This window comes from Lemur catta, chromosome 16 (assembly GCF_020740605.2).
Source record: "Lemur catta isolate mLemCat1 chromosome 16, mLemCat1.pri, whole genome shotgun sequence".
NCBI classification, from domain to species: Eukaryota; Metazoa; Chordata; class Mammalia; order Primates; family Lemuridae; genus Lemur; species Lemur catta.
The window spans coordinates 34,653,809-34,680,002 of NC_059143.1; the positions used below are offsets into that span (position 1 = coordinate 34,653,809).

The 26,194-nt window shown below is 38.2% G+C and overlaps 1 protein-coding gene and 1 non-coding gene across 2 annotated transcripts in view; both read right to left on the minus strand.

Annotated features, from left to right (window-relative positions):
• The window catches only part of SKOR2 (SKI family transcriptional corepressor 2), a 41,868-nt gene that overhangs the window by 7,065 nt on the left and 8,609 nt on the right, over positions 1 to 26,194 (minus strand). The window contains exons 5-7 of the mRNA XM_045527502.1: positions 15,307 to 15,372; positions 14,830 to 14,928; positions 5,781 to 5,848 (exon numbers count right to left, since the gene is read on the minus strand). Coding sequence (XP_045383458.1) covers positions 5,781 to 5,848; positions 14,830 to 14,928; positions 15,307 to 15,372 — 233 coding nt within the window. The remainder of the gene's footprint in view (positions 1 to 5,780; positions 5,849 to 14,829; positions 14,929 to 15,306; positions 15,373 to 26,194) is intronic.
• On the minus strand, positions 18,322 to 18,428 carry LOC123622033. The gene has a single exon (XR_006729395.1). It is a non-coding gene; the product is annotated as a U6 spliceosomal RNA (small nuclear RNA).

The following is a 26,194-nucleotide window of genomic DNA, read 5'->3' on the forward strand; positions in this document are numbered from 1 at the left end:
TTCCATTATGGTGTATTCTGCAATGTGCCAAAGCACATAGATCACCTCTATCTTTAGATGCATGATATAAAAGAGCCTCGAATGGAATCCTATTATTTAAGATAACAAGAAATGATGTAAACTTTTGGGCATGAAGAGTTACTGATAAAATGTGTTTGTAACACTCTCACACTTAGAAAGAGTTCTCAACATTAAGATTAGTTGCCACAAAGATTTAGTGAGTGTCTGTTCTGTGCTAGCACTATGAAAGATAAATTAACATCATCACGGGCTGTCTCACCAAAGCAAGTAAACTACTCATCCTAACCCAAAGAAAGCTGCCTGAACGAGGGAATTTCAGAGCCAAGTCAAAATGTCTTTTTCTTTCTGTTTTCAGAAAAAAAACAATATAGCATTTCATTAAGGTAGGAAGCTGAGAAGGAAAAGAAAAAAAAGAACTCAAGGAAAAAAAAAAGTGACATTTCCAAATAAACACAGGCGATTCCCAAAGCTCCAAACTGGAACTTAAAATTGGTGTAAAGAATTATCCCCACTCAGATGTTGACTTTTATGTTTATGTCATTAAAACAACATGAAGTAAAAGCCAAATAACAGAGACAAAAAAGCAAAAATTTATGAGCTAAGAATTACGTATTTTAAATCCTAAGTCCTAAACCATGAATGATAAATCAAGATTATATTAGCATGTGGTCCAGTTGTTCATGGAAACTACATTATTTCATTGACTCCAAGATTCACTTCCCCCCCCTCACATTTTAACATTTCTGAAATCAGATTTACTATAATTGATAGTATCTTAGAATTACAGTTGGGATCTTTTTTCCTTACAATTCATAAAGTGATGGTACCTCTTACAATTCATATGCTTCAAGTCCATAAAATGCAATATTGGACTTATAGACACCTCAGCAAATATTCCCCAACCTGGAAGCTCAGGATTCTAGAGGCTCCATTTAAGCTAGTTATTCCATGAACATCTCCTACAATAGGACTTACAAAAGCTTTCTTTTCATTTTGACCAACTTGGAAATCACCAAGATTAGCATGGACAAAAAAAATATTGAGGTATTATGTAACATCGAAATTACCCAGTTGGCTCTATTAGATCAAATGTATTGGGATCTTACCAAAAAAAATGTAATTTTCTAGTTTGTGCCAACAGAGAGTTAGTCACACACATTTAGATAAGTCATCACATCAAAAGGAAAGAAAGATGAGAAGAAGAAAGCTATACAACTAAGGAACAACTGACTGCATTATCAACATGCACATGAGTAGATCAATAATTGGAAAAAGATGCACAGTAGTCAAAGTCTGTCTACTGCTAGAGAATCTAAAGTCAGCTTCCAGAGAAGTTCAGACTTGCATCTAGTCCCCTGATGCCACAGAACCAAAATCCTCTAGTGGCCCAAAGATCTATTTCTAAAAATGTAGTGCAAAACTGTAACTATTCTATTAATAACTACTTTTTTTAAAAAAAGACGTAAATCGTATTTTTAAAAACTCCCTCGGTTTAGACAGCAGGAATCTGGGCAAGTTCCCGTCCTAATGAATACTGGAGAACCTCCAAGAAAAGACCATCTCACTGAAGAGCCATGTCCTTGCCAAAGAGCAACAATAAAGTCCTCTCATTCCTTTCTCTGTGAAGATGCATCGCGCTCCCACCGTCAGCAAGTTGTAAACCGTTGTTTTACAAGTCCACAGTGAACGAAACCTTAGTACTTAATCTATTGATTGAACATTATTTTAACTGAGGCTTTTAATGAAGAACTTAGACCGGTTCCCTCTAGCTGCGTGTGACTGCAACATTCTCTTTAAACAGCAGAGGGCACCTCAAGACTAGCACATTTTCTCAATCACTGTGCCTCCTGGTAGGTAGCGATCTGGCAAGTTCCAAGGATGTGAACCTGGGTGTAGCCATTTGTCACGCGCTCTCTGTTGTAGCTTCACGAAGCCCTTCAACAACTATGACTAAAAAATGAAAGCATGTCTTCAACAAACCTATAGTAGTAGCTTATACACAAATGCACTTGCTTAAAAAAAGTATTGCCAAATTAGCTACACACACACAAAAGGTTATCGAGGCATCATAATAGTTTCTGCTCATGTTGCAAATTATTATGTTCCAGTCCTAGGGAAAATTTAAAAGGTTATTTACTGAGCAAAATATCTTTAGCTTCTTAATCCTAAGGGATGATAAATTTTGTTTGAAATTTTGAACAAAGTTCTCCTAGAATCACAATTCATTCGTGAATAAGAAATCCTTTACCCTTTATTATACCAAACACATATTTTCATGAACTTGCCAAATTTTAAAACTTTTGTATTTGGTCCATAGTTGTACCAAATTTCTTTGTTTTGCATAATAAATCTGGCTTAGTAATGAAAATGCTTTAAGCATTTGAAAACCCAGCGCAGGGATGGGCACTTTAATACAAAGTGTTAAGTACTATAAAACTCAAATTTTAAGCTATTTTTTAAAAAAGTAAGCTCTGGCCATGTATAAATGTTAAATAAACTAATTCTTCACATGCTTTAAATCTTACATTGAGATAAATGCACATTCATTTATAAAGGCACAAAGAGTCAATAATTTGACTCTATAGTCATCACAACTTTGCATTTAACAAATGGGGGAAAAAAGCAATGGTGCAGAAATTATAGTCAGTAGAGAATCTAAAAATGGAGGAGCCAAAGAAATTCATAAGTTTTCTTTCTACAGCAATGATACCCAAGATACTTTTGATATAAGTCTTTTGAATAGGAACACTTTTTAACAACACAGGATAAATGCATTGTGGGTCTATGGGAATCATTACAAAATATGATGGCTTTAATATATTTGAATCCTCCATGATTGCAAGATAGAGTGGGTTTTTATTTCATCTAAAGAAAAAAAAATGCCTATTCTGTAATATATGCTCTATAAACTTTAAATATAATTTTGAGTAAATTGTTCTGTTCGCAAGAAGCAAAGCATGTAACCATATTTACTGATGAATGAGATTACTCAACTGAAATATTGAGAAAGCCAATAATTGTGATACCTTGCAACTTCTTGATAATCTTTAGACAGAATTTTCTAAAGACATCTTCCCCCCAGGTGGTTTGGTAAATACATCAAACTGAATAGGGTTAGGTAAATTTCTGTTCAAGTAACATTGCGTCTGCTGCCTCAATTCCAAAGCAGATCGTATAATGCAAACCCAGCTCCTTCCTGCACAAAAATATCTCTAGCCACCAGGCCTTAAATAGTTCCACTATTACAGGTACTACTTTGAGAAGAGCCATGCCATTAAACTGATTACTCACATTTTATGGCTTGCATGTGCATTTCATGTTTATTAATCACTTCCCCCTTATGTTACTCGTACCAGGGCACTAGGCTAAACTTCACAACAGTTTCCTTTTTTTGAGGAAGTGACACTTAATGAACTATACAGGATGGATCCTAATCTCGTTTACAGACCTTAAATCTCATGTCTATTAGTTGTAGATAGAGCGGGAACATAGAAGCTCCCCATAATTCACTAGTTTTCTTTCCTTTAGTAATTGTAGTTGTTTAGCATAAAAAAAAATTGAGGAAATCTGTACCAAGCCAGGGAAATTTGGAAAAGAATTAAGAGGACTGCTATATGAGGGTATCGCAGTTGGGTCAGGGGGTATCATGGGTGGCAATTCATTCAACAAACGTTTACTGATAGCTGTGTGATGCAAGACACATGCTAGGTACTAGAGGCAGCATAAAAATCCTGGGCATCTTATGGTAGGGGACACAAAAGAAGGAGAAGGTACAGGAGGGACAAATCATGTCTATTTCACCAATTTTTATGTTGTTAGCCTGGATGTACCTTTGTGGGTTTCAGGAATTACATGATAACTACAGGGCTGGGGAAAAAAATTCTATCTTCTCCCAAACTATTTAATTTGCTACCAGGAATAGTTTACTACCTAGAGGAATGTGAATTAATAACACTTGTCTAGATAGATGAATACATGATGATAAAATATTTTGCAATACAGTATAATAAAAAGGTTTAGTAATACCAATTTGTATCTTCCACATACCAAATATCTCAAAAGACATGAGACATTTTTTCTTCTATCAATACTACCTGCTTATTACATGGATGCAATATCATTTCCTCTTTTACTAAGGAAACCAAATGTCAAGGAAAATTAAGACATTAAGGTTACATCACTGGCCTTAAATAGGTGCTGAAATAAATACTTAGTTTCCTTTCCTAATGTCCATTTTGCTATACTCACTGTCACCCTGAAATCACAATTTTTTTGTTGCACGTGTGACATTTTTTTGTTTGTTTTAAGAATCTGAAAATGATGCCCTGTGTAAAATAAGTAAGGTCTTGAAACTGCATATTCCCCTGCCTCCAATCTTTTCTTTAAATTCTTCCTTTGAACAAAGAAAGCAGTAAGTATATTCACAGCAAGTAATTATAGCTTTTATTATCTAGGAATCAAAAGCTAAGAATAGTAGATACATTTTTTGAGCCTCTGCGGGGGATTTGTTGCCAATCGATGAAGAAAATCCTCTGCTCTCCAGCGAATTTAGGTGCAAACAAAACTAGCACACAAACAAAACCAACACAAGAAGGAAGATCCTGTTTAAGCGGCATCTTATGCAGTGGTTTTCAGAACTGAGAGTTCTTAATGAGCACTTTAGACCACGGAAAACCACAGCAGGAGTATTAGAGTCAGAAGCAGCAGTTTTAACACAGCCCCCAGAATGGGGGAAAACATCATGAGATACAAGATTGCTTTAAAAATTACTCTCAGGAATATTCATTAACACTGGCACGATTTCTCCGATGCAGAAAGGAAACATTAATAACCATCTTTCTTAAATAATCCTGACAGAGAACTAGATCCCTGGCTCTCTAGACAAGACAGGCATATAGCATAGATACATGCTTAAAGGCTGAAGAATAACACGGATCAGTGCAAACATGTCGAGCAACCAAAAGTACAACAATCATGCCGGGAATATCACTAAGGATCAGCGTATGTCTGTGTCGAGGTGATTAAAATATCTTGAAAATATTGAACAGAAATAAGTGTCCCCATTGTACTCACAGAAATGAAGAAGGTTGGGAAACTGCTTTAAAAGCCCTAGTACTAGATGTATCTACTTGGGGACAAAGGGCAAGGAATTCAGAAAACAAACAAACAAAACCCCAAAACAAAACAAAACCACTACATGTAGTTTCAGACATCTGCCTGTTTTTTCCATATAAGTAGACTGTAATCAGTGTCTACTTTTGGAAATGATTTGTACAGGATAATACACTTCAGTTGGAAATAATTTGTTTCTTTTCATCATCCTTCAAGTGAATTTAACTGATTAATTGTGTCGATACTAAGTTCTTTTGACAGTGGAGGGCCTGGTTCAGGTCTCAGTAGTGAAAGGAGGGGAGGATGGAAGACAATTGCCCTTCACTGAGCTCCTAGCACATTCCAGCACTGTGTTCAGAAGTTTGCACAGTGCAAGCAAACGCAGGTACCTCCAGCTCGTCCACAGAGAGAATTTACACATCTGTCTATTAACACATGGTAGGTAGTTACATTTAGAGGAAACATACTGACACATCTGTTTACCCTGTGTCTAAGTAAATCTCTTGGTAATTAGCATCTAAACCAGCTGAGAGGTAAGTGGACCAAAGGATTTCACAACAAAAACACGAACAGTTTCATACATATTGGGTGGTGTGAAAAAAAAAACAACCAAGTTGTGTTCATTTTTAAATAGGAATGCATCTTACAATTTGTAACTGTTGTACCATTTCTTCTCGGTAGGCTAGTTCCCTTTTCATCTGATCCTGAAAATTATCTGGTAGGAGAGAGAAATAGAGAAAGAGATTACTTAAAGTGCAAAACCTACTTTTAGTATATCTAGTAAAAATATTTTGGACAGTCCCATAGACAGCTCCCCGCCACTTAAGTCTTTTTTTTTAAGTAAATAATATGGTTGTTTGAAGAGATGTTTTCAACATTCTATAATTTAATCAGAATAGACAGTAAATTGCGAGAGAGTAAAGTGTATGTCTTACATTTCACAGTATCTCATACTCCATCTACTCTAATTCCTTGTATATAATAATTAGGCAGAAACATTCAGTGCAATCGTGTTCTCTAATGTTTGCACACTTGTGCAAGTCACAGGTATTGAGAGCTTCCACTGTTTTCAGAAGTCCAGCATGAGCGAGGGGTGGACCTCAGACAGAGCTGATGGTAGGAAATGCTGCCCTCATGCATGTAATGCTTTCTGGGTGAGGAAGACATGGGCCCGTGAAATATGCCTGCCTGTCTTTGCTGCCACTCATTTCACTCCTAAGACAGCGATAAATGTACTCTGGCCCGAGTCTCCCAACCAGCAAACTCTGTCACCCTGGACCAGCTTTATTTTACGGTCCTCCTTTGGCCCAGTGCCTGCCTACAGACCTCACCCCACTCTGAGAAGGGAGGAACTTTAAGACATACTGTTACGCAAAATCTTTTTGCTAGCCTACCTATTGATCAATTTTATTGCATTTAAGAAAAAAAAAGACTTCCAAATGTATAGCATAATACTGCATCTTCTTTGTGTGATCTTTTTAAGAGTGTAGACTTGGTTACGTTTGGCTTTTTCCACCTTGAAGGAGAAATTAGCATGATTACATACTGAATTTGTTGTTGATAGGGTAGCATCTTGGGGAAACCAGAAACTTGATCATTATCTTTTCCTCTCTTGTTCCTTTCACCTCTACAGGGAACTGGGGTGTAAATCCTATATGTTCAACCTCCATCCTCTCTTCTCTTTGCCATTGTTACCTCCCTAATGTAGACACCTCTTCCCCGAATAGTTTTCTGACTGACCACCTGGCCTCTAGTCCCTTCCTCTCCAAATCCCATTCATTGCCCTGCTTAAAAATCTCCGATGGCTTCCCATCGCTTTCAAGATAATAAATCCTTTACTGCTCATGACACCCTGGGTGCTTAGAGATTAAAATACTTTGTTCTTTTTATTTTTTTTTACTTCTTTCTATATTATTTGAATTCCTTCTCCAACCTCGAGCATATATCATAATTTATTTTTTAAAAAGACCGGATCCCTACTTTTACCGCTGAATTTGATGGAATAGAGTGAAGTGTGTGGCAATGCAAGGATTGAGGGAGACCTCATCCACTCAGGAGTTAAGGGGGAGGACCTGCTTGCACAGACGTGTGGAGGACAGCATTCCACACAAAGACGTGGAAGGAGAAGAGGGGAACTGCAAGTGACTCAGTTTGCTGCAGTAGAGGGCACAGAGGAAATCCCCTGCACCCCACGACTCCTGGAACCACTCTCCAGTTCTCAAATATACATTGTACTTCCTGCTTCTGTGCCTTTGTCCCTGCTGTGGTCTTGCCCTTGTCGCAAACACCTCCCTTTTCTTTAATGTTCCAGTTCAAACGTTACCTCCTCTAGAAAGTCCTCTCCAATTCTTCTGTTCCTCCTGCTAGAATTAGTCACCCTTCTTTTGTACTCCTCCTCCAGCACCCTGTCCATACCTCTATTAATGCATCCCTAATACATACTATGATTAGTTGTTATACATCTGTCTTTCAGCTAAACAGTGAGTTCTTAGAGGACAGGAAGGTAAGTTTTAGACACTTTTTACATTTCCAAGGCCCGCCACAGTTCTTGACACACAGAAGGGGCTAGATAATGAATGAGGAATGAAAATAGCACAGAAGTATCCACTGGCAGGTCTGGATTCTGCCACGGACAGGAACTACCCCACTCGAGGGCCTCAGACCTTCATTTAAAGAAACAAGGGTGTGGCATGATGTTGTCTTTAGGGTCCTTCCTTGCTCTAGCATTTTAAGATTTGATGACAAGGAAAACTGATTTGGTTGGGTTCCAAGCACCCATCTGTCTTTCCTGTGCTGGGGAAAGGGGGGTGGGCAAGTTCAATTTGCGCTGATAACAATTAGGGGTGGGGCACTGTGTGAGGAGCTGACACCCAGCTCCCACCTCGGGATGCTCTGGAAGGGGGTCAAAGCCCACAGGCTGGGCACAGGGCCACAGGGAAACCACCCTCCACAAATTGCTCGTTCCAATACTATTGGTCCTGCACCCTGGCCCGAATGCCTGCAAGAAGATCAGTGTTTCCAGACACCAGAGCGCATCCCAAACACGGCTCCCTCTGTGAGGGAACAAACTTTCCTTTGAGCCTCGACAGTTTCCTCTGTCCCTCTAGGAATCCAATATGCCTCTGAGCCAAGTGGTAAACTGAGGTGATCTAGAAATGACGGGGCTGCCTGAAGCTGCCCTGGCTGGAGCACCTGCCTGGGATCCCAGAAAATTCTGATTTTGGAGGGGGAAATAGCTAAGGGCAATTCACAGTGGAAAGATGAAAACTAGTCTTCACTTAATTCATGCTCATTATTCTATGATGGTACACTTAATATAATTCCCTAAGTTAAAATGAAAAAAAAATGAAGCCATTAATGTATTAGAAAAAGCAGTGAATATTTTTATAAGATTCAAGTGGGGAAGGGCATCAAAGGCAAAAACCAAAAAAAAAAAAAAATTGATAGATTTGATTAGACAAAAATTTAAAAGTTCAGTATGAGGATAAATTACAAACAAATGAAACACCTCAAACACAAAACACCATAGCCAACATTTAAAGGTAACTGATACAAACCAAAGAACATTTACAACATGTCAAAGAATTAATATTTTAGTATGTAAAAAGTTCATACAAATCAATAAGAAAATGAACACATCAAAAGAAATATGGGGAGAGGATGAGAGTATAAATTAACACAATGTTTCTGTGCAAACATTTAGTTACAGGATGCCATTGTGTGAAACTTGGACAAACCTTAATGTCCAACAGTATATTCATAGATTCCTATGTAGCAGTGAAAAGAGGCACATTTTAACTAAAAGAAAAGGCAGGTAAAAATGGTGTGTATTTAAAACATTTCATTTTGCTTTAAATGAAGGATTTAATATGCATGCAACTCCAAAATGTTAACATTGGTTATCTCTAGGTAGCAAGATTATGAGTGACTTTTGTTTTCTTCCCTTTTTATTTCTGTATATTTAAAATTTTCTATGTCAAGCACATATATAACTTTTGAGATATAAAGATTGCTAGTTGGCAATCAAAAACTCAAAATTTTTGCCATATTCTAAAAGCTGATGAAGACATACTTTAATTGGAGATGAAAAAAATCATTAAGTCAATTTCTCTAATGAGAATCACTTACAATCCAATTACTTTTGGAAGACAATAGTATAAAAGGAAGTAGCAAAAAAAGCAATGAAGTGCAATATGCCAGCCAGCACAGTGGCAAGGGCTGGGCACTGCAAACACAAGACAGCTCGGAAATCCAAACGGTTTCCCAAATAGCAATAAAAAGTATCCAGCCTACATTCCTGGACCATAAATAAGAAGAAAACCCAAATGGCACATCTGGTTCATCTGGGAGATCCTACTAAGCAAGTGATAGGCTTTGGGGCTCAGTTTGTTTACATTGTCTTAATTTTGTTATCACTGTTTTCAAACAACTATCGAGACTTTTGATCTGTATGGTCTTTTGGAATTCTCCCCTCTCTCTTCTTCCAGAGGATGCTACAAAAAGAAAAAGGAAGAAGAGAAGGATGGAAGGAAGGAAGGAAGGAAGGAAGGAAGGAAGGAAGGAAAGAAGGAAGCCACTGAACATCAAATGAATACAGTAACAGCCACAGATGAAAGCTGGAGACAACCATATTCAGGTAGATGAGATGTAGTTTATTTTTAATAAGAAGAAATCTTAACAGTAATTTGGAAGAGTAATTCTTTATAAGAATCTAAAATGATGACATTTTATATGAAATCTAAACTTTTTCATAAACCCCCATTCCTTAGACCTTCCCTGCAATAACTGGCCTTGCCACTCAGTTCTCTCAGGTGCCAAGAATTTGTCACCATAACTGCAAATCAAAGGGCTCAACTGATGAACCCTGGCTAATCTTTATACAACAGTCTTCAGTGATCCAATCTCATCCTTCATTGTCAGATTTAATCTCTTCAGATATGACACCAACATCTCTATCCCCCATTTACTGAAAGTATGTTATGCACCCACAATGTGCCAGGAGCTGCAGGCAGCAACGGAAGAACATTCTGAGTGGTTCTTTCCTGAACCTATTTATAATGCAGCAAGGTAGAGGAGAGTAGCACAAGTGAAACAATCAGAGGCGGAGCCAACACAGAACACCCTAGAAATAAACACAGTAGGACTTTAGGAAAGGGTGGCTACTGCAAGAAGGGGAAGGCTTCTTGGAGGTGGTGAAACCCGAGCTGTGTCCTGGATGAGGAGGAGGACCCTGCAGCGGGGAGGCATTCCGGACTGGAGGAACACAGTTGCAGAGGTGGAAGGCGAAGGGACAGAGCAGTCAGCCAGGTAACTAACTGGAGCTGAGCAGGGGGAGAAGTGGATATAAGGGCAGAGAGGCAGGATGGGCCAATTGTGGAGGGTTTAGAGAGTCAGTCAGGAGTTCACTTAGATACAACCTGAGAAGCAGCAGGGAATCACTACAGCTTCTTGAGTGGAAGACTTGGTCCCAAAGGTAGAGTTCTGGGAAGACGGGGCTGATGGCCACAGGCTGGAGTGCCGAAAGGAGGTGAGGACACAAGGCACCCTGCTGGTGAGGCCCTTCTCCATTCACTGCCACCTTTGGCAAGTCCCAAGGGGCTAGGCTCTGAGGTTCTACAGATGGCTCACGGGAAGAAAGTAAAATGAACAAAAAACTACAGCACCAGGAGAAATGCTATGATAAAGGAAGGTAGAGGGCGTGGGAGAAGAAGAGAGGAAGAAGAGACAGATTTGCTAGGGAGGGTGGACACAATGTGGTGGCAAAAATGACTTAGAGTTGCAAAAATTTACAGTTGCAAAAATGATCAGACCGTCATTAGTAGGGGAGCTTGGAGTGGTAGCATTTGGGCTCAGCTTTAAGCCTTTACCCCTGTTCAACCTAACATGATCGTCATTGCGGAACGTGTTTGACCAGCCATTCCACTGTCATTTCACGTGCCTTTGATAATGGTGGAGCTCCTCTGCACCCATTTTCCCAAATACCTGTTTCCGTAGCACACCCTCCCACCTCTCTGCTCACATCTTACCCGGTTTGTCAATTAAACATATACTGTCTGCTGGCAAAACAAGTTTCACTGACTGTTTCACCCTGTAACTACAGCTCAGTAAATCTCTACAAGTTCTGGTTTCTAATATTAGCTGGTTTACTATAAAGTCCCTGCAGGAAGGTAAGCATCAAACTTTAAAACAGTATAGAGGAGCAACAATTCACATTTACTGGTGATTACTGTGCATCCGTCATTATGCTAAGTATTGCATACCTTTTGCTCATTTAATCCTCTCAGCAACCCCAGGAGGTAGGTAGTAGTATCGTTTTTTTTTTTTGTTTTTTTTTTTACTGTTTGACAGTTGAAAAAGAGGTTTGAAATGGTGCCTAAGATTACTCAGCTAGTGAGCAGGGGAGTCAGAGTCCAAACCTGGAGACCTCTTCATCATCCCCCAGGCTTCTCTGCCTGCTCTCTAATGGCCAGTGCCCGCCTTGCCTCCTCCCCGGAGCTCCGCATCACGGCCATGCGGAAGTATTCACGGGGAGCTGCTCTGGAAGCCTCTGTCCAGCAAGTGTACAGACTTACTTGTTTCTCCTCCTCCTTCTCCTCCCAAACTCTGCTCCCCAGGCATGGAGACTTGTTTCTTCCTCCTCCTCCATCCTCCTTCTTCCTCCCTTACCTCCCCCTCCTCTTTCCCTTCCCTCTTTCTCCACCTCTTCTCCCTTCTTCTCTTCCTTCTTTCTTCTTCTTCTTCCTTCTCCTCCTCCCTCTTATCTTTTATCCTGAGCTTCTCCATGCCCAAGATTCATTCCTGTGGTCCCCGTTAACCCTCAGAACCACAACCAAAAGCCCAATATTTGGAACCAATTTTAGAAATGCTTTTCTAGAGCTCCATACCACTCCTCTTTTCCCTCCTTTTGCTTCATAATCTCCATCACAATTGCAGCTGACATTTACTGAGCACTTATTCTGTGCCCAGCAGGTGCGCACCATATCACATGGACCCTCTCACTTAGTCCCCTCATCCTCCTATGAGGCAGGAATCATCTGCCCCATTTTACAGTTTCCAAGATCATACAAACAAGCAAGATAGCAGAGCCCAAGAGTGAACTCGGGTCTGGTAGATTTTTGAGTCTGGATTCATAAAAGTCACATGATACAGCTCCTAGCCGGGGTCCCCAGTGCTCTAAGTGAACTGGATTTTAAGTGTTGTGACTGTGAGTGCTTTGTAACTTCTAGTAAAAAGCTTTGCAAAACTCTCATGAGAATTCATCTATGCTTCCTTCCAATAGCTTTACAAAATTCAGTTTTCCTCTTCTCACCTGAGTGAATCTAAATCTGTCTGCTAGCCTCACAGCCCCTCACATTTAGTTAACAAGCACATAATGTGCATTTGCTATTTTCATTCGTGTGAAATTGACTGCCTCTTTGTGGTGTGTCTAAACCACGCATTATTCAAACTTGGGCACACACATACCACTTCCTTGGTCAGCGGCGTACGTTACAGATAAAAAAGAGGAAATTTTTTTGTTGTTGTTTAATTGAAGTGTTTCATATATGTGGCAAATACAGAGGATGCATGATAATTTTGATCAAAATGATGAGTGATAGATCTGAACTGAAACTGGCCAGTTGCACTGTAACATTCTAACGTTTATGTTTAACAGAAACATGTTGTACGATAGAGCAGTTAATAAGGAAAATATAAATTACCGTGGAATTACTTGCTTCCTTAAGATGATTATTAATTAGCTTTTATTAATGGGATCAATTATGGCTACACTGGCTTCATAGGGAGTTAGGAGGGCACATTAGGGATTCAATGGGACTTGGACCCACTCTGCTGGATCTAAAAGCAGGGATTTGCAAACTCAACAATTAGATAAACAGCAGCTTATGGGGAAACAGATGATTCAATGTCTGCTCCTTGCTGCAAGGAACTGTGTAGTTTTTCTTAAGATACAGTTTTAGAAGTTAGAGAATCCTGGGTCCTTTTGAAGCACCTCTTTCCAATGGTTTGAAAGATATTTTTAATGTTTCTCCTTTTCTCGAAGCTAGGCATATCACGATGCTCCTAAATACACTATCAAAAGCCATTGGCCGGCCTGGCGCAGTGGTTCATGCCTATAATCCTTGCACTCTGGGAGGCCGAGGCAGGAGGACTGCTTGAGACCAGGAGTTCGAGACCAGCCTGAGCAAGAGTGAGACCCCCATCTCTGCTAAAAATAGAAAAAATTAGCCAGGTATAGTGGCATGCGCCTGTCGTCCCAGCTACTCGGGAGGCTGAGGCAGGAAAATCGCTTTAGCCTAGGAGTTTGAGGTTGCTGTGAGCTGTGATGATGCCACCCCGTTCTAGCTGGGGCAACAGTGCCAGAGCAGACTCTGTCTCAAAAAAAAAAAAAAAAAAAAAAAAGGTATTGGCCATTTTCCTTCTTTTAATCCTATCCTAAGGCCCAGCAGGCATTCTCTGAATTCAAAATGACTGAAACTTCATGAGCTCCAAATCCGCCTTATAGGTACGGAGAGATCACAGACTTGGCAGACCCTACTGTTCCTGTGGCCAGAGCTTTCTTCCATCATGCAGTTACCTCTTCATTTTGACCCCCACTAAGCTTTCTGGTGAAACTCAGTTCGGCAGGCATGTTACCAGGACACTGGTACTATTCAATAGCACTCCCCAAGTATATTGTTCAGTTGTGCTGATGATTACATTTGGGAAGCTCTGGGAAGTGTAGACCTTCGGTCTGACATTATTGAAATTATCACAATTACTGAAAAACCTTCCAGATGCTGGTATGGCCTTAGCACAGGAATTGCCAACTTGAGTTTCTTGATGCCTGAATTAATAACAGGGGGCATGCTGATATCCTTAAAAAAGTGTCCCAGAAGAAAATTAATTTTAAATGTATGTAATTAGAAAAATATGTTTGCATACTATTTGCTTTCCCGCTTCTTTTCTCTGGAGAGGAGATAACTAAATGAAACTCCAAAAAGCTTGAAAAACATTTTACTGATGTATTTGTCCAAATATGACCCAGACCAGGGCAGGTAGATTTTAGAAATCTGGACACCTGCCATAAAGTCTTTGGAAATTCCAAGCCTTTGAGTGTAGAACCAATAGTTTTTAGGCTATAATATCTCCTGCCCCCAAATTTAGAGTGGAATTTTAACATTAAATATGGATGGAAAATCTAAAACTATTAAAATTATACCAATTTGATTTAATAAAATAAATTTGTGTACATTGAATTGTTAAAGTTTAAATTTTCATATTTATACATATCTCAAGCACCAAGGAGTTATTCAGAAGGATCGGAGAATAAAAGTTACTTTTTTTTGTTTTCCCTACCTTAGAGAATAAAAATACCTGAGTAGTTCTTATGATTTAAAATTTATAATCTAAATTATATCTAAATATATTTAGATATTTAGTTACATATTTACAGACATATTTTAAGATACACACAACACACAGACACACACACACAAATGTATATCAATAAATATATACCAAAAGGTTCTTGTAAGACATTTTATCTGAGTTGATTCAAAGCATAAATAAGAGAAAATTAAATTTATCAATATCTAGACAGACTAGGAAGACTGTTGCTTTGCATAATCATTTAATACTTAGAATCACATTCTTAAGCCTAATAATAGAAATGTCTTCAATTATCACAAACGCAATGAAATAAAAAAGATTTCTTACTGAATACTGGGAAAGATGTGTTTCCTTTTAACACTTGAAATTCTTGTTCTAGTCGTCTCCGTAAATCTATTTGTTCAAATAAAACCTTCTGAAGTTCTTCTAATAAAGAAAAAAAGAAGAGTCATTTTACTAATCTTTACAAATAACTCTCCAGAGAACTGTTACATATGGCAATTTATTATTATAAGACAAAATATTTTACCAGTTTAAAAAGTGTTGCATAGACATAGGATAGATTTTGTGCAGAAATCCATGAATATAAATCAATGTAATATATTATTTTAAAGTATTATATTACAGTGTCATGTATTGATTGATATGTATGCATTAATCTCAATTATATCCACCCAATGGTCCATATATTATTCATATGTTGCTTGTCAAGCTTAAAATATGGTGTAGAACAAAAATATCCTCCTATTATCTCCAGTTTTTTAAAGCTAGGAGAAGTTCTATAGAATTACAACTTTTCTTTACCTTTCCCCATATTTTCTACATCCTTTTTGAGTGAATGAGGTGAATTGGTTTCTTGTGTGTGTTCACCTTAAAAAAAAGGAGAAAAAAATATTATTAGTTTTGTGTAGGTTATTTTCTGCATGGTTTCTTGTCATTTTCTTTTAATATCTGCAAAGGAGCTTATTTAATATAATCTGAACTTGGAAGTCCTCAGAACCAAATGTTCTCTTCATTTGCTCGTGCACAATTCCCCTGAACCACACAGGAGAGCTGCGGAAAATGAGGACAGAGCCTGCCTGGCCTTTGATGGCAGCTCTGGGAAAGCAGATTCCTGAAAAGTTATCCCCCGCTGTGGGTCCCTCATGACTATACATCCTTTACAACGAACGTAATCACTAGCATGGGCGAAGAAGCTGGACAGTCTAGATTTCTGGTAAAAATCTGATCAGAGTCCCACAGCTCCTTGAAATGAGGAAGGCTGGCTGCAGCCGGAAGGACGGCCCCCAAGACTGCAGAAGCAGGAAGCTCCCAGCCTTCTTGGGCCACCAAGATTTGGGGTCGTGAAAAAGAAGTGCGTGTTGGGGGCGGTGGTGGGGGCTTCCAGTTGTCCTTCCTAGAGAACTTATAAGCCTCGAGGGGTTTCTTAACAATTTGTAGTTTGTTCAAAATGAAAAAAATCAACCTAAACAGAGATGCGAAATCAATTAGCCTATGTGAATTTGTAAATATTTACTTGCTTGCTGATAGTCTCTTAACTACTCATCTCCGACAAGCAACAATTACATTGTGAATAAAGGTGAAATTGTTATTCTCACCTATTTAACTTATGTGCTAATTAGAATGATGGCAAACTAAGAAAATGTATTTATCTACAGTCATAAATTGAGTCTACATAAGCCAGAAAAGCTAAACAAACCAAACAAATCCAATCATTTAGCTAATCAGAATTTTTTTTTTTCAAGTTTCAACCTGCTATCCACAATATTCACATAATGCAGTTAAGCTTTCTGTTTCTGTCTAAAGAGGTATGGTAGCAAGGACAAAGGGACACCTGAGGTTTCATGGATTCCCCTCCCCCATGCCCAGGAGTGATCCCTCTTCTGTGGCCCCAGCGCACCTTACAGAGTCTCAGACATGGTGCTGTTTGCTTATCCCCTTCGTCACAAAGTAGGCCGAGTGCCACTTGGAGGCAGGGGCTGTGTCTTTTCTGTATGGCCAATGCGTGCCTAGCACAGTGCTGGACACATAGAAAGCACTCAAGAAGTTGTCTTTGGTTGTCTCTGAAAGGGACCCCAGGAGGTTGTAATTCTAAATTACAGCATGGGCCAGAATTCATCATTTCAATTATCTCCTTGCTACTTTATTTCTCTTAGCAAGAAATAGAATGTGATGGCCCTGGGCACTTGTAGGAATACTGGGAGATTTCATCGTCAAGGTAAAAATTTCTGCAAAAGGGAAACAGAATCTGTCCCCAAAACAACAACTAATATGTATCACCAACAGACAAGAAAATCCTCAACGTGACACGATAAATGGTGATTCTGCATTTCACCTGATGACTGTCAGGGGTATGTGTGTGCATGTGTGTCTAAATACATATATGTAAACATACACATATGCAAATATTCCAGGACACATGCATGGTTAGGGGAAGGAGTCTGATAATATCCTTAGCATCCCTAAGTTCCTTAAGAGCAGGGATTTTCTCTAATATCTAGATCATATTCACATAACCTCATTTCCACTCTCATTTTGGATGTGATCTCTCTTTATAGGCTCAGATGTACTCTTCAACCTCAACACCTTGGCTTTCTTCTCCATATAAGAAGAAAATAATGAGGAAATACCTGTGAAACATTTTAAATATAGACCTCAATGTATAATTATTCCTAAATAATACTATTATCTAAAAGAAGAGAACCATGAAGGTTGATAACAAATCATTAATATATAAACCAAGAATAATGGTGTTTTGAAGTGAAGATAAATGCATAGTATATGCAGTTTTGCCTATTCTTACTTTAGTCTCAGTTAACCAGTTAAATGTGTAGAAGTTTCATGCTCATCTACAATGTTGAATCCGAACAAGGGAAGAAACAAACATGCACATATCTCTGTATTATCCACAGGGCATAATGAGATAGTTTCATTCTACAACTTTCTCAACCACTCGAAAAACATTTAAATGAGATCTTTATTCCTGAAGAGGCAATTCTAGAAACCATGTTCTTATCACATTATAGATCATATTCTTTTCGACTTACTAGTATATTTTGTGGACCGTTCATCTTATATCATGTTTCAATTAGATAATGAAATTTAAAAATTAAAATATGGTATGTAAAAATGCATTTCTTTTCTACTTCAACTTCCATATCACATAAAGCTACTACAGGGGTATAGGTATGAAACCAGTAAACAAATAGCTTTACATGAATACGAAACCATTAAACAAGTAGCTGGTAAATGCAAATGATATTAACCACAGGCAAATCTGACATTAATAATAAGCTTTTCTCTTCATCAGCTTTGTGGAGGTTTTATTAATATTTTACATCAGTGTCTATTTCAATCAGTTATTTTACTGCAACTTCTGGGTACCATTTGCCAATTTTAAGCTTAGAAGATTCAAAGGTCTCACTTACAAAGGGTTTTTAAAAATGGCTAAACATTAGGTGGATAAGGAGCACAGAAGCTTCAGCTGCCTTTTGTGTATCTTTTACTGGACTGTTGCCTTTTGTATATTACTAGTCTGTGAAAACCAGATTGTTAATGGTGGTTAAAAATGACCTCTGGGAGCCTGGATATGTTTGTTCACTATTACTGCTAATGTTTTCCATCTGGTTAAAAAAAAAAGGCAGTCTAATACTAGATTAAATAAATGTGATTTAGTTGACAGGGAGCTTCCAATTTTTATAAAGATTTCATCAGGTTAGATGCATTTTACTTTTTCAAAATTAATGAATGGGTTTCAAAGACATTAAAAAATTAAAATGCTTACTTTCCTTTCCTCTATATTTTCTCCTCCCTTTTTAGCGAAATAGGGAATGCTTCACGAATTTGTGTGTCATCCTTGTGCAGAGGCCATGCTATTCTTATCTGTATTGTTCCAATTTTGGTATATGCGCTGCCAAAATGAGCACTATATTCCCCTTTTAAAAAAATATTATAAAAAGCATAGAGATGTTAATTGTGTAGAATTACATGGGAGAAAATTACACAAGGATGGAGCATCTTTCTTGGAGGCTTGGCCTCAAACATGTCTAAGTCAGACTGTAGAAGAAAACAGTGAGGTGGTTTGAAGTTGGAGAGTAATGAGTAATTAGGCAAAAATGCATCCCATGGATGGATGTGACTAAAAATTGCTCCTGCAGGGGTGGTGTCGGCACCAGCACTCCAGAAGTGCAGGTTTGCGGGACCAGTTCATTGTGAGCTGCGTGGTCCCTGAGAATCCTCCTTGCCCCAAAGGGCAGAGGCCACACTATGCCATGTCAGTGAATCTACACTGCTTCTGAGTGCAGCCAGAGGCCAGAGAACCTGAGACCACAGGAGTCCTGCTCTCCAGCTCCCTCCAGGGTCCCCCAACATCACGTGGTCCCATGTTCCAGGTGAATGTTCCACCCCACCCTTGGTTCTGCCCTTGCACACTCATCAGAGACTGGAGGTCCAGGAGAGAGGGGTGTGACACTGTGCCATGCTGAAGCAGACATGAGTAGTACATAGCGAATGAGGAGGAGATGGGAATATACAAGGAAAAAGAAAAACAAAATGAAAAACAACCAATAGATTCAAAGCACCACCTTTCAAGGCACAAGAGTAATTACTTTCTCTTGAATATCGTGGCACATCTCTGCTCAAGGACCTCCAATGGCTCCCCCCATGATCTCCATTAAAGAATCCACTTTAAATTACTCCCCCAAAGCCTCCAGTCTCTCCCATATCCTTGTCCCACCCGCTGAGCCAGCCTGTATTTCTCTATTGCCAAACACAAACCCTTTATTCTAGACTTTATTTCTCACATCTGCTGCCTGGCTCTGACTCATACTGTTTCTCTGGCCTAAGGAACCCTCCCTTCTCTTCCCTGTCCATCCAAAATCAGAAAGCCACCAAGTCCCTACTTGTTATGGACTGAATGTTTGTCTCCCCTCCAAAATTCGTATGTTGAAATCCCAACCCCCAAAGTGATGGTGTTAGGAGGTCGGGCCTTTGGGAGGTGCCCTTGTGAATGGCATTGGTGTCCTTATAAAAGAGACCCTAGAGAGGCCTCTTGCCCCTTTTTCACCAAATAAGAACACAGCACCAGACACTGAATCTGCCGGTGCCTTGATCTTGGACTTCACAGCTTCCAGAACCATGAGAAACAAATATTGTTTAAGCCACTCAGTCCATGGTATTTTTGTTACAGCAGCATGACCAGACTAAGACACTTCTCTTCCCTAGGCCTTTCTCAACTTCTGCAAATCCTACTGATCATCCCTTCTCGGGCTAAAGTGCTAAGTGCTTATCATCTTTATGCTGCCCCTTTGTAGCCAGTATTCTAGTGTTTACCTACATGTTAGTTTGGTCTTCCCCAGCTAGAAAATATGCTTTCTGAGGCAGGGAGATCCTGCCCTATGGGTAACCCCCATCACCTCTACCTTCGAAAGGGGTACAATACACATTCCACAAATACTGCACTTAATTTAATTCATTATGGCCTATGAAAGAAATACCCATTAATACTATTATAAATTCTCAATTGTGATGAAGAATTTTTTGGGTTTTTTGGAGACAGAGTCTTGCTCTGCCGCCTAGGATAGAGTGCAGTGGCATCATCACAGCTCACAGCAACCTCAAACTCCTATGCTCAAGCAATCCTCCTTCCTCAGCCTCCCAAGTAACTGGGACTACAGGCATATGCTACCACACCTGGCTAATTTTTTTATTTAGCTATGTTTCTCAGGCTGGTCTCAAGCTCCTGGTCCCAAGCAATCTTCTCACCTTGGCCTCCCAAAATGTTGGATTATAGGCATGAGCCATCACACCTGGCCATGAGGAATTTTAAACCACTAGCTCATTCCTATGAATAAAAAAGCACATTTTGATCCACTTGTATATTCTGACTAGATTAGGCTAACTATAATTTCAGTTTACTGGGAAGTTTGTGATGTTCCAACAGAAAATAAGTTTTGTTCCCATCTGACATTTTGAAAATTTCTTTTAGGGGCAAACAAAACCATAGCATTGAATTTTAACCAAGACTTGAAAATATTAATTAACATATATGTCTGCCATGACCTCCAACAGCCAAAATACCTTACAGTTTTACAGCTCATTTAATTATAAACGTCAAATAAGTAGGTCAGAAGACCTGTCCTGTTGGTGGACATGGGACAGGAAGAGAAGTTGACTAAACATACATCACTGTTCTCAAGCTAAACTCTGAATTCAATAAATAAGATCATTCAAATATCATACCCTGCATGTATATGGGATATACTATGTATACAGGGTACAACATGAAACTCTTGCCATTTGAATAAAGAGTAAAAAATTTGGCATTCACCTCTCCCTTCTATGGACATACATTCTCTCTCCTCCCCCCTCCTTTCATCCCCATTTGGTTTCCTACTCCTTGTCTTGGCTGTCTCCCTTTTAAATTCTCCCTTGAGCCTGCAACCAGCTCAGAAGCACTGTCCTAGCCCACAGCCCCAGGGGCTAGCAAGTTGCAAGAGCTTCTGTGTTCTCCCAGTATTGTTGTTGACAACACTTGAAAAACATTTGGAGAAAATGTTTCCTTTTATAAAAAAAAAAAGTGTGTTATTTAATTGCATACTCAAAGGTAAATTTACTAAATAAAATCATTTTGTTTGGGGGCTGTGTCTATACATGAGATACACATGCACTCTAACATTTGGGTGAAGAATGATAATTTCAGTCAAGTGTCCAGATTTTCTTTAGTTCATGGAGACTCATGTGCTAGTGTCTGTTCTGGTGCAGGGGAGCACACCTTGGAAGGGAAGGCATGTCCTGCACGCAAAGCTGCAAAGGGTCTCTGCTTGCTGTTCCCAATGTCATGACTTTTCGGGCTGGGCTAAGGTTCTGCCCTCTTGCCTCCCAACAACCTCAGAACAGGGCCTGGCCTCTGTTGAACAGAAACTCCATATATAAATGTTTAATTCCCAAATAAACTCTGAATTTTAATAATTGATCTTAGCCTTATAATTTGGCTTTAATTGAGATTTCTGGGATTTTTATTTGCTCTTTCTCTAACACTATTTTAGAGGTACAATTTGGATGGGGTCAGAGTTGATCTACAGTTAGTATAACTAGTACACTTAGTAATAACCAAAATTTAGCACAATATGTGGCTTAGTGAGGTTTTTAAAAACACTTTGCATTAAGGGAAAAATCAATCACATAGAAAGCAAGGTTAAATAATTTTCTTCTCTATCAGTGGGACACAGACTTCTGCTAATTTCTTGGTGTTAAATTCTACATTAAACTACTTCCCTTGTGACATTTGGCACTTCAGAGAGGTCACAGAACAGAAGAGAAAAAGAAATCAATACCACTGGAGAGCATATGCTACAGAATGAACTAACTAAATATTAACTCCATTAGCAAAAAAAGAAAAAAAAAGTAGCAAGTGCAAGATTAAATAATACCAGTGGGATTGCAGTAAACTAAGAGTTACATCAAACTGTATAATTCATGATCAAAATTTATTGCAAGTTGCATACATATTGCTTCTCAAATCAGTAAATTAAATATCTTGGATTAGCAAATCTTGAGTCCATTTAGAATTCTCTTGTGTTTTAGAACAGGTGTCAAAACTGCCTTTTATAAAATTAATAAAAAACCACAAGGTGGGGCCTGAACTCTGCAAAGGTATAGGCATAGTTAAATATGTATATATATATATAACCAGCCACTGTTCCCTAGTTTGCTTTCCTCTAATTGCTTACTACTCAGGAATCAAATAGCTGATAGTCATAAAGAGTTTTAGCTTTCTTCATTGCTCCCATAGATAACATCACCCTGTGAAACCTAAGACTAGTTTTTGAGATATCTTCCAGCCCTGCATTCTGTGGACTGGCTGAGCCATCCAAACCAGTGGCCCAAGGAACTGAGTCAACTGGTCTTGTTACCCCCACCTGGGAACTGACTCAACACAAGAAGACAATTTCTATACCCCTGTGATTCTACCCTGAACCCAGCCAGTCAGCAGACCCAACTGCCTAGCCCTTTGCCTGCCAAACTACCTTTAAAAACCCTTTCTCCCAAATTCTTGGGGAGATGGATTTGAGAATTTCCTCCTGTCTCCTTGCATGGCACCTGAGATATTAAACTCTCTCTCCACTGTAACACCTGCTGTCTCAGTGTATTGGCTTCCTTTTGAGCAGGGGCAATGAACTTGGTTGGGCTGCAACAGTGTTGTGAGTTAATGTTACTTAATATTTTTATTCTGGAAAGTTTTCCATTGTCCTTCTATATCTCCGTGAATTCCATATGAATTTTTAAAAATCATTAGTAAGAAGGAAAATTTTTTGTAGAAGTTTCATAAAAGAAACTGATATTTGAAACAGGGAGATTATTTAATTTTGAATACATATATTGAAAGACCACAGAATATATTATACATAATGTTGGTAGTAAATTAGGGGTAGGAGGTTTTATCAAATTTTACAGGTAGATAAACCGAAGCACAAAGTAGTTAAAGGGCTTACCCAAATTCACTAGTAGATCTGAGAATTAAAACTCTACTGCTCTGTGCTTTTAAGAATGTTTCTTCTTTTCTTGCTTTTTTTAAAAAAAAAATCATAAGCATGTTCTAAAATAGAATAGAATAATAAATCAGAGTGCTTCATCCGCTATATATTCATGAGAAGTGTAATTGCTTCTTACTATTCTCAGAAATCTGTCCATAGCATATTAAGTACACTAGAGAATCATACCAGTGAAAATCAAATTGATTTTAAAACTTCTATACATACAAGATGCAGCTGCACTCTGAGTCCACGGGTGCTGGCATTTCTAAAGTGAAAGGGATTGAAAAGTGGGGATGACTCCACTCCACCTGATTTCCTTGACCTGGAATAGCTTTGAGCTGTCTTACCAGCTTACCCCACTGCATTCAATTTCAAATCACTTAACTTCACAAAAGTTATTCAAAATGGATATGCAAAACCTTACTCTGGGATTGCAAGTGAAATACTGTCATTTGTATTTTTGAGTAGGTAATATTTTGACCAAACTACCATCCCCTTAATCTATCTGACTTGGTTTTAAGCAAGGGTCTAATTTTAAACAGATCTATAGAAAAAAGTTGTACTGGCTTTTAGGGGAATTTTGGCTGCTTAAAAACCTCATGTTTGGTCTCTCTAATTATACGGAATTATAATTATATCTGCTGTGTGTAAGGTTAATGACCACTAACAGGGAGGTTTTAAAAAAATCACTTAAAAATGTAATTTCTTTGAAATTGCAGAAAAGTAACAGTTACCAATAAGGCTGAAAGGTTGAAGGAAGGCTAAACTTAATTAGAATGATGAACTACAAAATCAACTGGAACTAAGTATTGTTGCTAAACTGACTTTGTATTAGGGATCAATTAAAGCAAGTATCTACCATCTAAAGGTATGTCTATAACCTTACTTGTTTAGAGAAAGGTCATGGAAATTTCCTGATAAACATTTATGATTGCAACTGAAGTAAAAAATTCATATAAAAATCATAAATTGCATACTGACTTATCAGGCAGTTTGAAAGGACATTGCATTCTTCTATGTTATAGCTACATATGCATAGAAATTAATATTGATATTTTCCCTAAAGTTCTTGTGACCCAAGATTCCAAGATAAATTAAACATTGGCTAAAAAGGATGTATGGTTATATAAACTTTATTGGATGGGATTTTGTGTAGACTACCATTAAAGTACTCATACTGCATTCCAGCCAATCTGCCCCTGCCTCTTGATTGGAAGCAATCTGAGGGCAGGGACTGGTATTGAATTATATCTCTGAATCCCCAGAATCCAGCAAAGTACTTAGCATGCAATAGGCATTTGAAGATATTTGTGGAGCAAAGAGTAAATAAACAAATGAATATGAATGCTATTATGTAGATGTAGAAGTTAACAGTTGCTACATGGGAAAAATATCTCCACTAACAAGCAGGGAGTACTGGATAAAGCCTTTGGCTGCTACCACTCCAAAACAGCTAATCACAAATGCTCATAATTGCTTGGGCTCATCTGACTTTTTGACACTTTGCCAAATAAATGCATTCTTGGAATCTGACCACAAGTAAATAAATGAATATCAGAACATGGGCCAATAGGGCCCCCACTCAGGGATTTTCTGAAATGCACATTTCAACATGAAGACCATAATCTAATCTTTTCTACAAGCAAGGGCAACTGAAGGGGCACTGAGCTAAGTCCCACAACAACCCAAACCCCTTGAACACTTTTTGGTGTTTAAAACATCATCTTCACATGTTTAGAAAAAAAAAAAAAAAACCCTTAAGGATGAAGTTCTCATGACCCAAGATTCCAAGATAAATTTAACAAAATATATCCTTCCCCTGAAATTTGCTCACTTTGATAATGTTTTTATCCCTTTTACATCTCACCTGTCTCCCATTCAATATAGGATAATAATATTGTATTATCTACTACCTACATGCTTTCCTGAATAATGTGAGAATGAAATTGTAATATGGAAAATCAATGAGGAATGAGTTTCTCTGGGAATCTGTATCAAATTAATTATTGTGAGGAAGGGACTAGCAATATATCAATGGTACGACTAGGTGTTATCACCAATATAACTATTGATGGTATCGCCCTGAGCTCCAGGCACTGTGGAATTTTTATGTGAACACCGATCCGATCCTGACTATACTTTTACTTCCTTCCTTTTAGCATTTATATTTCCATTTGAATCAAACAACAGTGAATTCCATGTTTTTTGTTCACTCTGGCTATTATTCTGGGGCTCTGAAAGCTTTTCAGGGTTTACTGGACTCAGTAAGTATGGGAAAAACAAACCCCTTTCAAGGCCAGGAACTTCTTTGCAAAACCCATTCAAATCAGAGGAAGATGAAAGAGAGAAATTCAGTTTTTAACAATTATACAGAGACTTAATAGACACAAAATGAAGAGCATATAACTCTGTTCTAATAACATTTAGATTTCTAATGGGTATGCATAGTTGTTGAAAGGTTAGCTTAAAACTTTATAAAAAATTATGAATACTAGCTGTTAAATGCAGTATAGGAAATTAAAGTTCCTAAAAATAAATGATTTCTGATTGTGAAATTTGGATTTTCTCATTAAATTTATGGAAACTATTTTAAACATTAAATTAACCCATAGTTTTGTACAAATCACTGTTATCTCTTGAAAAAGCTACTGTACATTTTACATCTTTTATAACACATTTACAGTTTTAAAAATTTCCTTCAAAATTTGTACCCAAATAGAGTTTGGCAGAAGTAGACTAATGATGATTAATGTTTATCTAGTAGCTAAATGAAGTTCACGGTGTGAGATTCAAGGTCTAAATGCATTATTTAGTTAACAATACTAAATACATGTATATTATAATTTGTTAATATCACCAACAGCCAACTCCAAAATAAAAACCTCCAAATTTAGGCAGTCAAAACCACCTCAAAATTAATGTATATAAATTACAATGGACTAATTTTAACCGGCAATACTAAATTAAAACCTATTTTAAGATCAGTGAATGGAAAGTAGTCTATATCCTGCCTCTGAATGGGTTACATTATTAAAAAAAATACACAGTCACTGCTAATGCAAGTTTTCTTATTTTACTGGACTTTGGGTTTCATGGGGCCTGCTTAGAAAATGAGGTCATACATAAAATTTTTAAAAAGTAAATAAAAATTCCCCCAA